At 44.0% G+C, this 12294-nt stretch overlaps 3 protein-coding genes across 4 annotated transcripts; 2 read left to right on the top strand and 1 right to left on the bottom strand.

Annotated features, from left to right (window-relative positions):
* Positions 1-457: 457 nt before the first annotated feature.
* LOC110988211 (protein jagunal homolog 1-like) lies at positions 458-2442 on the top strand. The gene is made up of 2 exons (XM_022251529.2): positions 458-680; positions 1421-2442. Exons 1-2 carry the CDS (start codon positions 592-594, stop codon positions 1872-1874), a joined length of 543 nt encoding a protein of 180 aa, XP_022107221.2. The 5' UTR covers positions 458-591; the 3' UTR covers positions 1875-2442.
* A 397-nt stretch (positions 2443-2839) lies between these two features.
* Positions 2840-8155, top strand: irak1bp1 (interleukin 1 receptor associated kinase 1 binding protein 1). The gene is made up of 3 exons (XM_022251528.2): positions 2840-3218; positions 4911-5107; positions 5909-8155. Exons 1-3 carry the CDS (start codon positions 2955-2957, stop codon positions 6177-6179), a joined length of 732 nt encoding a protein of 243 aa, XP_022107220.2. The 5' UTR covers positions 2840-2954; the 3' UTR covers positions 6180-8155.
* pyroxd1 (pyridine nucleotide-disulphide oxidoreductase domain 1) lies at positions 7077-12294 on the bottom strand. Of its 2 annotated transcripts, none has more exons than XM_087146688.1 (5): positions 12160-12294; positions 11443-11681; positions 10772-11249; positions 9313-9440; positions 7077-8899 (listed from the first exon to the last, which is right to left on the bottom strand). In XM_087146688.1, exons 2-5 carry the CDS (start codon positions 11605-11607, stop codon positions 8189-8191), a joined length of 1482 nt encoding a protein of 493 aa, XP_087002814.1. In that variant the 5' UTR covers positions 11608-11681; positions 12160-12294; the 3' UTR covers positions 7077-8188. The 2 variants fall into 2 exon arrangements, with proteins under 2 accessions (XP_087002814.1, XP_022107218.2); XM_022251526.2 differs by having other exon boundaries at positions 12144-12276.

The raw sequence follows: 12294 nt of genomic DNA, 5'->3' as shown, positions 1-12294 counted from the left end.
TAACCCGTTTGGCTGAGGTACTGTTGGTACGAGCTGCTGACTGACTACAAAACCACCGTCCACGTATCTGAGGGCAGCGAGCCTGACCCCTTGGTGACTGCACGAAAGTTGCTTTTAGCCCTGCATTTTAAAGAAAAAATATCTTTAGTTCTCAGAGCACAGCTTGCTGCCCCGTAAACAAAGACTAAGAGGCTTACAAGGCACCATAATATCCCACGTTAATTTGGCAAATTCTGCTAAGCATTTAAAATAATACAGCTTGACCTTTTTTCTACCATTTTCAGGGCAAACAATCTCCTTTTCTGGGGTACCTATTTTCATGCTAATGATTAGTACAGAAATTATCGAAAGGGCCGACAGCGCAACGTACGTTGGCCCAAGTGTTGACGGTGCGTATAACAGTACATGTATAGCCATTAAATGCACCTTGTGAGGGCGCTCTCATAAATTTTACATCTGGAGCAAAAAACCCCGAGGCGGCAGCACACATGGCTACTGTACTGTACTGTACTGGCAACTCGCATTTCATGTCTGGGGATAATAGGCAAAATCAGCGGCAGTTTCCGATCAGTTTGAGAAGACGAAGTGGCCATGGCGTCTCATGGAGGGCCAAGAGCAGTGGGATCAGATGGTAGCGATTTTACCCACAGAGAGCAAATTGCCAGCCGGTATCAAGCAAGGTAAGGAAATTGTTCGGCCACATATTGTTACGGAAACGCACCTGTTTCCGACAAACATCTGTCCATTACCGCTGCGTAAACAATTCCACTTTCAGGAACGTTTCCCGTGCTGATTAGTGTTGATTTTCCTGACTACACATCCCATTTCGTCTATTTTACTTGAGGTGTTGTGTTGTTGGGTTTGTGCTAGCCCCACAAATAGGGCTGTAGTGGCTGTCTTTTACAATCTGTCTCTTATCTGTCACCATCACAGCCCTACTTCAAGGCATGTCTTAAATGCCTGAAATCCAAACTGCAGGATTGTCACAAACTTTGAATCCTAATATCTTCCGAAATGAGAATGCCTCGATAATTTTACTTACACTGGCGTATTCCTTAGAGTTTGGACTTTCATACAAGCACCCTAAAGTTTTCCAAAATAGTAAATTTTCCGATGTATGGCGCCTTGAAAAACCCGCCTGTAGTATCACATGCTGGCCACGGGTGGCGCCATTTTGAAAAACGAAGGCAGCGCTTCATTCGTCGGAAGTCTGGTGTGGATCACAATCAGAACACATTACATGTAGTCAATACAGCATGTATCAATGTACATACAATGTATGCATGGGTGTGTTGACCTAGGGTGACACTGGGAAAAGAATCTCTTGTTAAGCATGTCTTATTGTAGGTAGTATCTCCTTGACTTCCCCTTTGCTTTGTATTTTCACCAAAAATGCACCTCTGTTGGCCTTACTTCACAGCACCGCTCTGAAATCCAAACTCAAGATCTGCGCCTACGTCAACCTGTTCCTCTGCCTGCCCCAGGCTCTCTTCCTCGTCAACTCCCGGCTCCACTTTCTGTCCTTGCCCGAGGAGGCGGGGCCCCGCCTTTGCCACTACCTCCTCCTGGCGACCTGCCTCCCTTCGGCGCTCTACCTGGCCTCTCTGCCCCGGAATCGGAAACTCTGGCTGCGGCTGGCCGACCTGGGTACTCTTGGGTGTGGCCTTGGGGGCGTGGCACACGGGTTCTACTCCTACTTCTCGTCAGTTAGACTCATCATCTTGGATGGGGAGTACAACTCCGTACTGCTTTATCCTGTGTTTCTGGCTGTAACCTGGTACATCGTGTTTATAATCAAGACATTTCTTTACTGTCAAATGTTGTTTTACTCAAGGCAGTTAATGGCAACATGGGATGCTAAAAAGACCAAATGATGATTCATGCCAAGGAATCTGGAGGGAAAGAAAAAAGTAACTTCCATTTTTTTTACATTCATCGTGTTATCTTTATTCGTGCATAATTTTTATAAATCTTAACCCTAACACTCCTCAGTCCTCCAACAGGTGAAGGATTGAGGAGGGTTAGGGTTAAAATAAACTGTGAACATAAATAAAGCGTGAACTGACATCAGGTTTGGTTGAATTTTTGGCAATGTAAGATATAGCTTTGTTTATCTTTGTCAAAGTGTAAAATCTCCGAAACAGATAATTGACAAAATACCAGCTTCACAAACTTTTCTGTTTATACCTTAGTTATGAGCACTGGGATGGCTGTCTTCATCTTATATTGAATAGGTATCTTGCAACTTAGAGGGGAGAGATTTGGAAATCCTGTTTAGTTGGTGTGTTTTGAGGGTAGAATGTACCATTCACCAAGACCAAAAAGATGTACAAGGTAGTGACAAAAACATCTTTGTTTCTGTAATATTGCCATATTACAATTATGATTTTTATTTATTTTCAGTTGGAATAAAAACGTTTGGACGTTCTTCCTTAACTTCAACGTTGAGTATTGTATGCGTTTGTTGTGTTGCTTGTTGTGTTTGAAATTCAATAATTGCGCTTTCCGGCTTTTCATGCCATTTGAAGAAAAAGGTGTGCAGGGTTCGTTCCACCAAATGGTTGTATTTCTGCCTGCGAGCTCATTGATATTTTGTGATCCCACATGATTTTTCCAATAAGACAGACCATAATCAGGAGGGATCATAGAAAAATTTCTGTAAATCCCGAATTTGAGACTGATGGTTTCCAGTTGGGGGTATTTCTTTCACAAGATGCCCCAAATTGCGGGCCTACTTTGGATAGGGGCGGGCGGCTACATTCAGAAATAAGCGCCCTCATTTGGCGGCGTTAAAAAATCATGGTCAGAACGCCCTCATTAGTTTTACTGGGAAAATCCGGTGGCGCGCCATTTTTGTGTTCCATTCCATGCATTCTGAACGAAACAAACGGTGAAGTCATGGTATCCTTGTACAGAGGGATGTAAATCGAAATTTTCATAAGAAAATAACAGAAATGGCATTCCAGCCGTCCCAGGTATTCGCGTCTTTCTCCCCACAGGCAAATGAGGTAAAGCATACGCCTGGTGGTGCGAGCAAAGGCCAGAAACTTCTCCGTGAAATCCAAGTTTCTTCGACGGGCGAAGCCACCCGCGCCCCAGACCGGGCCACAGTTCGTGTGGTTGTCAACAGCACTAAGGAAGCGATAGTTGATGCCAAGACCAGCACAACCAGACGGCTTGATTACATTATACAGACACTTCATACTCACAGTGTTAAGGTAAGTAAGGCGGGGTTCATTACCATTAGCACCCTGTTCCTATAATAAGGAAACAAAGTCCGCTTTCTCAAACTAGGCCTAACATTTGACCTTAAGGAACCATTACTCAATCCTGATTAGGCCTAGTTTAGGTAAATTTTGACAATATTTAAGCAAGAAAACTTCTTGAAGAAAACATCTTGAAGAAAACTTCAGATTTCTAACCCGTGTGTGGCAAAAAGACAACCACTCAGTCGAATGACGCCATTTTATTTTTCATCTGGTTACCCAACTCAGGCTTTTGCATTTTGGATTCATCAAAACAAATCGCCATCCTGGTCAAGGAATCAGACTACATTCGCTTATGTGTTGTTCACAGCTCTCTTTGGGGCGGTCATGTACGCTGCCATTTTACCCAAAAATCTCACTCAAAAACCCTGTTCTCTTTTCTTTCAAATATGAAAGAGGACATCACCGACAACTTGTTTAGATAAGTTATTTCAAAAAAGTAGAATTTGTTCCCTCATAAGAGGAACAGGATGCTAAAGGTAATGAACCCCAGTAAGGCTTTATTGAAAATAAAAACACAGAACACAGCCAACCACTATTGGTCCATATTGCCTGGTACCCAGGTTATGTGTCATGCATGGGCCACAATGGAAAATTGAACATTGGTTGACAGCATGACCTACGTTTTACGATGCACAAAGAATTATTGGGCAATTACATGTCTGTGCTGGTAAAGTATACGCATATGTGTTCATACATGCATGGCGCTGGGTGACATGGGCCGGTGACGAGTGATCAGCCCTGATGAATGCCTTGGGCATGATTAATGTAATTCTAACACAAAACTAATAATCCCACATAATGTGTTGATATTTTAAGAGCTGTTATTGATATGTGGGTCGGACAATTTGCCCAAGCATCTTTGATTTTGTTCAGACAAGCTCAATAAGTGCTCGGAAAATGTCTGATATCCGACCGTAATTTCACGCTCTGATAGCCTAATTGGATTTAGTAGCAGAAAACATCCTAGGCTGGTTTCCACCGTTTACTTCTAGGATTACAATGGGACATACACATAGACCCTAAAGGGTGGAAAAAAAGATTGCATCAAAAGAGCTTTTCTGAATATTGGTCCTTTACATAAGATAAGTTGGGGGACAGATTTCACCCCAAAACAGCCACAAAAAATGGACGTGCCACCTGAGGTGCGAGTAGAGTTCGCGGATGACAGATTTATGTATGATGTGCATGACAAGTGCAGTTTGCTGTTAACCCTAACCTTCCCCAATCACACAGAATTAAACAGTAGTAAAGTGTTTAATTCTGTGGGGATAGGTCTGGTGGGCCCAGACAGGTGGCTTTTGCATTGGGTTTGGCATATCTCAGAAAAACTAAGTCCAACAGCCTCTGTGCACAAAGTCCCATGTGGGTGTTTAACTTTTGTGTGAATGGGGAAGGTTAGGTCCAGCAACCCTTGGGCAGTTAGCCTGAGTTAGGGTTAAATTGTGAGGGCTTGCATTATGTTGCTGTTGGCGTTACCTTGCTGATAATAGCAGTCATGACCTGACTCGACTTCACCAAACGGTGTGCCACGAGCGCACTTCCTGGCTTCTTTGTGCCAACAACTGATACTTGAAGTACTAAACATAGGTATTTTGGAAGCTACGATTTTTGTAAAATTCCATCCTGCACTGCTTCTTGCAGGAAGGCGACGTGACAATCAGCAAGTTCATCCAGCGAGTGGAGGGCGTGTACTCCATGGAGGCCGAGGTCACCGTAGTCTTTGTGGACTTCACCAAGTGCCAGTCGGTCTGTAACTTCCTCACCGAGAAGCTGGACGAGTCTGTCAGAGTGTACCCCCCACACTTCTACCACAGCGCTCACAATTTGGAGGCCGTCAGGTGAGGTGGAAGCCAGTGCAGATCCTGTTCAGATAACGGCAGTCCTTACTCTTGTGACACCCCTCCATTTTGGTTTCACTTACTACATGTGTGTATTTTTAATTTTAACTTCTTTCAAGGTGTGTGCATTTATCAGTCCAAAAATAAATCGGCAAAGTTGAGCAAGGTTCAACTTTGCCGACCTTCTGCGTCGAGTAGCTGTGGTTTCCCCATACAAACACACAAGCTGGCATGACCAGCGTGCAACCATGTCCCTCTGGCTTAGCTCCATGAAGTTTGCCCATTTTCTCCTTAATGCTTAAATATTACACCCCAGTGATCAATGAAATAGCTGACCGTCAGTGAAATGCTTGAAACTGGAGCAGAGGTTTGGCATCATGAGGTGGCACAGTCAATCTAAAAGCACATTTTCTGCAAACAATCATGGAGTTTCAGATGCCATGTTGTTCAAATTTTGGGGCGGAATAATGTCTTGCACGGTCTCTTCCATTCTTGTCTGCATCTTCATGACTGGCATTCTGTCTGCGTTACAAACGACCCTTTGGAAACCAGGCTTAGCATGCTCGAACAAAGCTATTACAATCAGATATGTGTACAAGTAACTCTCCTCCAACTAGCTGATTTGCTTATCCCGACCCACCACGCCATTAATTGGAAACGAGATGCAAAATAGCGAGCATTTGTGGAATATCCTTAACCTCTTGTTCTCTGATTCCTTATTGCGTTCCTGTCAAATAAGACGTACACGTATGCAAATGTTGTGATTTTTCCCTCTTCCTCCCACCTCCCTTCATCCAATAGGAGGCAAGCATGTCTGAACGCCGTGCAGAACGCCCGACAGAAGGCACTGGAGGTCGCCCGTTTGCTGCGACAGGCCCTCGGCCGCCCGCTGACCATTCGCGAGGAGGAGACATCGGAGGTGGAGGGGCCCTCACGGGACGCCTCGAACGGGCACGACGGAGCGTTGACGTTCCAGCAACGAATGGCCAGTGCCACATTCACGGTGACCACAAAGGTGTTTGCTCAGTTTGAGCTTGTGTCCCGAGAAAAGGGCAAACAGTTGAAATCATGACCAAGATTTTTTCATGTATTGTTTTTTTTAAATTTTGTCTATTATGCATTGGAAATTTTTATTATGAATTGAAAGTGAGAGTTTCCAATGGGCTGAATGCAGTGTGTGCAAGTGCTCCCTCTCTTGTTACAAAGAGGGAGACAGGCAGGTACCTAAATTCCATTGCCATGATTTGTCTGGTACCCAAGTAAGAACCCTGAAGATTTGTACCCATTCATATCAAGGTTGCACAGCACCACGCACACACCAACAAGTATGCATATTTCACTTTGCTATAGAAGACAGAACGCAAAAAGAATACAAGATGTCCCCCAGTTCTCAGCGGTCAGTCTATAGATGAATCTCTTGACCTTTATAATGCCGTCACTGGCTATTTACAGTAGCCCCTGCCAGTGGCCGAAAGTAGTATGGTACAGAGTAACTCGTCAGAGGGCACTGTTCCATGCCTGTCGTGTTCCATTATAGTCGTTCTTCAACCTTGGCCTATCACAGTGCTTTCCACCATTAACTGGGGCCACCGAGAATGTCCAGTGAAACATCTCTGGATAGTGGAAGAATTTTAGTGCATACACTGCACACTCACAAATATGTGGAAAAGGCATTAGCACATGAACAGGCTCTTTAAAGCATCACCTGTGCTTATTCTATTCATTGGCATTAAACATGACATGCTGTGGTACTCTAGAAAAGTGTGTTGGCAATAAGCCCTGTGGGACATTGTTGCCTGGTTGCAAAGCGCCCTCTTTTCTTAATACATGTATATAATTTCATGCAACTGTTTCATGAATGTTTCCTTCACAAAGCAATGGTGACCATTTTTTGACTGAAGACTGACAACTCCTTGACTTGTTCTTCTTGATGGGATTTGGAGAAAGTAAACAGTGAGATAGGTGACCCTTCTTCAGTTAAAAATATAGTTTATAATACAGACTTTTGTCAAGCATAAACAATAATCTGACTTGCACTTTGCCTAAAGTTATCTAAGTTGCTCTAAAAATTCGAAGAAAACGTCACATGTCAATCCTGTACAAATGTTGCAATCACTCCGTCTTTTAAATTTTTACTTCAACCAATTTAGGTTCACAACCCATTTTGAAATTGGATTAACCACTTACTGCCAGGTACCTTTGAAAATGCAGTGTCTAAAACCGGGCGATTTTCAATATCTTTGATTTTCACAAATTCATATCTTTTCCTGCACGCTTCAACCTTATCAAGGGACTGTCTGGTGGCTACTCTAATCTGACAGACCTGCTGCCTTATAAAATGAGCCCAGATTGTGTGGTGTTACATAATTTCTTTTGTCCCCGAAACAGGCACAGTGAGTGGCTGATGTCTTTTCAAATGCGGCCAGATTAGCATGCAGCGGTATTGTATCGCTCATCACTGGAGTGCTGGAGCACTTTTATTCCCAGCGGTAATCCGCTCGCACTGAATGCCTCAAACAGTGGTATAATCTTTCAAAACAACAACGGATTTCCTCCGCCATTGACAACAGAATGAATGTTGGCAATTCCCAGCAGCTCGGGCTTTTGTTCCAAGTACGGTCTTCTGTTACAAGGCCCAGCTCTTTTGTCCCATTTCGGGCACCCCAGCTATGCATACAAACCCAAGGTACTCAAAACCGGGCTCCCCAGCAGCAGGTGGTTAATGGGATATGCCTTGTACTTGGTGATATACGTTGTACTCAGACATTGCACAGAAAGCCCATGATACGTGTAAGGCACACAATAATGAGGTATTGTTTTGCATGGAACATACAGCAGGTGCAGATTTGATTGACGGCGACCAGTGTTTACAAAATCAGTGCACAAGGCAGTGCCTACTGGAGCGTTAGTAATCAGGTATAAACATTACTGTTGACCATTACTGCTTAAAAATTATGAAAGTTTCTTTGTGAGATTCACTGGCCATGTGACTGGAACTATTTACTTTGTCCATGATGTAAATTTCAAATAAATTTGTACAGTAACAGATTTGTAAGTTGCTTTATATTGCTACATTTTTGTTCAGTCAAAGTAGTCTTCAATGTCTATGTTCGGATCTAGAAGGTTCTCCCCATAAGCACTTAGGTCTATCTTATTGAGAATCAAGTTCTCAAAGGTTTCCTCCAAGTCCGTTTCTCCAATCAGCACGGCTCCTTGCATCCGCCCATCTTTCAGCACCGCCTTCACGTACTCCTCCCCCTTGGTCATTCGAAGGAGCATCTCGTAGTCGGAGCCCAGCCCCTGGGCGTTGAACTTGCCCAGAAGCACCACTTTGTAGCCGAAGAACCTGGTGGCGTGGGCAAAGAGCTCAAAGCAGAAGTCCTGGGAGATGGGCTCCTGGCGGACGTTGGCCACCATGCACTTGGCGGCGTAGGCCCCCATCTGGCGCGCCTGGGACCAGAGACGCATCTGGAGCCAGTGGGGAGCTGGGTCCCACGACGCTGTGCACACGTCGCCCGCTGCGTAGATGTCGGGGACGTTGGTCCTCATGTGGTCATCCACCTTCAAACCGCCGTCCTCAGCTACGTTGAAGCTCGTCGTCTTCAGAAATGCACCGGCGTTGGGTGTAACGCCAGTTGCACTAATGACAAAGTCACAGCCGTAGAGCTTGCCATTGGTGAGAGAAACATACACAGGCCAAGAAACAGTTTCCTTGAATTCTTGGGTTTCCAAAAAGGCGTCAGGAGTCCGTCCTGATGTGGCCACTTGTTCAGGTGTAAGTATACCATCAACCTGAATAAGTTATGTTATGAAATGTAGACAAGAAAATGTAGGCAATGAGGACTCGGCATGTCATTTCAGAATTTGTAACATGACACAAGAAGGACAGAACAGACACAGGTAACCATTCTTGAACTATTAACATTAGTTACAAATCATAATCTAGCCAAAGTTTTCACCCCCTAACAAAATTATGTCTAAAAGCCCACTGTGCTTAAAATAATTTCACAAATGTCGTGACAAATTCTTTGCAGTTTAAAAAGTGAAAATCAAAATAATGCACCCGTTTGTGATGAATCCGGAACTCTGCACACTCGGAAGGACGACCTCACCTTGTAATGGATTTCAATGTCAGAAATCTGCCAGGGTCCAAAAAGCATACAGGATAACTGTCAGAACTCCATACCCAAAAACAAATCACGTACCTCACACTTGTACTCCACACGGATGTTGTGCGAGCCTTCGGCTTGGCCCTTCATCATCAACCCTGTGCTCCAGTCAGGGCCCAGGGCACCCCCTTGGGTGTCAGAACCCCCACCTGTGCCACTACTGACTGTAAATTAGAAACAGGAATTGATCTGTGATGATTAATTTTCTAAAAGGAAACAGGTTTGAAATGATGGGTTGGACTCCAAAGAAAGAGAAAGCCCAATGGTTTCACGTTTGCTTCCAAAAAAATTTACATTGAAGTAGACTGTGTATCGTTGAGTCCATCATAAGTCCCTGTAAGTTTGTCACAAGTCGTGCAGTCTCAAACCAAATCACAAGCTATAAAAGTAACTTTGATGAGGGCATTCCTTTGTTATAGTTACCCTCTTGCTAACGTAAGAATCTGTGACTTGACTTTTGATGGACCCGACAACAATACAGGTGCATGTATGTAAAGTTTAATTGAAGGGACCAGAGATAGACGGTGAAGGATGAGATGTAAGAAGGTTCTCTCCAAACGTTGTGACAAAGAACCCATTGTTTTATAGCACTTCCCAATTCCTGAGCTTTCCTCCCTCACCCGGTTCTTGAATTACTCCCTAAGGAAGCTGGAGGTCTTGGAGTACAGTACATCCAGTTATGGGATGTATTCGTAGAGCTATATTAAATTTAAAAAGTGCTAACTTCTCATTCTCCACACGGAGAAAATTTGACGCTCTCCTGGGCGCAGACATTTTGAATCCGTGTGCGTGCTTGTAGAACATTCAAATCAGGCAGAATGAAAATTGAATTATATACTCTAAATGCAATGCGCATCATGTACCGCTAAAATCTGATTAAAAAAGCCATGGCAAACCATCTGCAGTGTATACGCGCACGCATTTGCGTTATTTACGCAGAGCAAGATGAAACGCTCAATTACTGATTGTGTGTTAGTTTTTTGCATATCGGCTCTGTTGAAGTGTTGTTTTATCATAGACACAGATGAGATAGGCAAATAGCCGTACAAGACATACAACATTTTGAGTTTTCCATAGGTTTGTGCACAAACATGGATGCGCCCAACAGGCATCACTTTGTACATGAGTCAGTACTCTAGTTCTTATATATAGCTCTGCGGATGTGTTACAGGTTTCTCACTGAAAGAAAGCAACAATCCAATAGCTGACTGCCTGTATGCAAGCATTGTGGTAGAGTTCATCGCAAGTCCCTTCATGAGTCCTTTCATGAGACCAGCGACAAGGAAGAGGATCTGGAATTAATCAGCTCCAACTGGAGCATCACTCAGTCTGAACAGCAGTTTTTTTTTATTTATGGCTCGATTCAGAGTGACAAAGGAATGTTTTTGTCACTGTTCATTTGAATAGCCTGTGATTTGACTTGTGACCAGGACGGCTCTATGGACTTGTAGGGACTTGTAATGTACTGGACTTTGAGTATGGCACTGCTACGCACCAGTGTACTTGTGTCTCTTGAGGGGCCCCTTTGCCGTTTCCTTCTCGGCGCTCAATTGCGGCAGGAAGAACTCTGCCGCACCAGCGTCCACGAAGGTGCTGCTGATAGCATCATCCTTGATAGCCCACACCACCTGGCATCCTTCAATCTCATAGACAAGCTCAGTCGCGATGCCGCCGTTGCCGACGACGACCACGCGCTTGGCTCCCGACATCCGCTTCTGAAACGTGACTACGCTCTCCGTGTCCCGGATGCCCAAAACATACGGGTTGTCTCGAGCAATCACTTTGGGCTGTCCCCCCGTGCAAATGCACAGTTTACGGTATGCTACCGTGGAGCCCTCACGTGTGGTGAGCCTGTGGTCTGCAGCATCTAGGCTGTCAACAGTGCATTGCAAGACTTGGACATTTTTACACTGCGTCTGCATACTGCTAGCAGGGCGTTCCTCCACATCAAATTCTTCCAAGGCTCTGGAGATCTGGTCCAAAAACGACATAAATAATATCCATCTAAGGCTGAATTATGCAATCTTGAACTGAAAACTAAAAAAAAATTATTTCTCGATCCATCTACTTTGAATGCAACTTTCCTTTGTTGTCTCCACAAAAAGTATCAAAGCTGTTGGTAAATTTTTCAGCCCCCAAAGTACGTGTTTGTTGCTTGGACGGTACCTTTGTGAAGTTTGTGACTGCCTTGATGAGGGGTGAGCTTGTGACCAGTAGGATCTGTTCTTCAGGACACAATGCAGACAGCTGCTCGGCACACGTAACCCCCGCAATGCCACCACCAATGACCACATACATGTAGCTTCCTTCCATTATCCTTGCCTCAGCCATGGCATTGACAAGTGGTTGTCTTTGCCTGCTAAAAGAAACCTACATCTCCAGTGAAACTTCTGTTGAATCCAAAGCTAAAAGGATGAGAAAATCACTCATATTATCACAACCTAACATTTGAGAATCTCTTTAACCATTTTATACAATTCATTTGAAGTTGAAATCATGAATGAGTTTCAAATCAAAACTAGGCTACGGACCTAGACACATTAGCCTATAGACTTTTACTTATGCCAACATGTATAATTAATACAGTACAGGCCTAAAGACTGAAAATTTACACTGCGTTCAGGTTTTATTTGATAATGATGGCTTTTGTTTTGCTGACCTAAAACACAGCCATAAATTATTGAGGGTTTCATTTTACGAGCCTGTTTGCACATTCGCCCATGGTCTTAGACCTGCCCCCTGAAATTATCAGCCACTGAGTGACAGCGGCCATGACACACGCCAGCACTGCAGGAACGCAAGCTGACATTACTTCATATGTTCATGTACTTAGGCCTATGAAGACAAGAAAATGTTCTACGGCCTACCTTTTAATTTTTTTACCTTCAGACTAGGTCCTACCATCACGTTGAAACGCGTTAAGTCTAATCCAATATCCGATTGTGGTAAAACTGCGTATAAACTGCAGAAATGCGCATGTACATGCTGAGTTTAGTTGCGATGTGTTGTGAAATGCGG

Source organism: Acanthaster planci, linkage group LG15, assembly GCF_054643075.1.
Source record: "Acanthaster planci isolate LZ-2023a linkage group LG15, COTS_SCS, whole genome shotgun sequence".
In the NCBI taxonomy this organism is placed as follows: domain Eukaryota; kingdom Metazoa; phylum Echinodermata; class Asteroidea; order Valvatida; family Acanthasteridae; genus Acanthaster; species Acanthaster planci.
The sequence above is the reverse complement of the archived record's forward strand: the minus strand, read 5'-3'. Positions and strand labels throughout refer to the sequence as shown.

Bases quoted from the DNA above. Each gene is read 5' to 3' on its own strand.
- LOC110988211 (XM_022251529.2), top strand. From the start codon at position 592: ATGGCGTCTCATGGAGGGCCAAGAGCAGTGGGATCAGATGGTAGCGAT. The intron at 681-1,420 runs GTAAGGAAATTG...CTTACTTCACAG, and splicing joins GCCAGCCGGTATCAAGCAAG to CACCGCTCTGAAATCCAAAC.
- irak1bp1 (XM_022251528.2), top strand. From the start codon at position 2,955: ATGGCATTCCAGCCGTCCCAGGTATTCGCGTCTTTCTCCCCACAGGCA. The intron at 3,219-4,910 runs GTAAGTAAGGCG...TGCTTCTTGCAG, and splicing joins TTCATACTCACAGTGTTAAG to GAAGGCGACGTGACAATCAG. The intron at 5,108-5,908 runs GTGAGGTGGAAG...TTCATCCAATAG, and splicing joins CACAATTTGGAGGCCGTCAG to GAGGCAAGCATGTCTGAACG.
- pyroxd1 (XM_087146688.1), bottom strand. From the start codon at position 11,607: ATGGCTGAGGCAAGGATAATGGAAGGAAGCTACATGTATGTGGTCATT. The intron at 11,250-11,442 runs GTACCGTCCAAG...TTTTTGGACCAG, and splicing joins CAGTCACAAACTTCACAAAG to ATCTCCAGAGCCTTGGAAGA. The intron at 9,441-10,771 runs GTGCGTAGCAGT...TCTAATTTACAG, and splicing joins CAAGAGACACAAGTACACTG to TCAGTAGTGGCACAGGTGGG.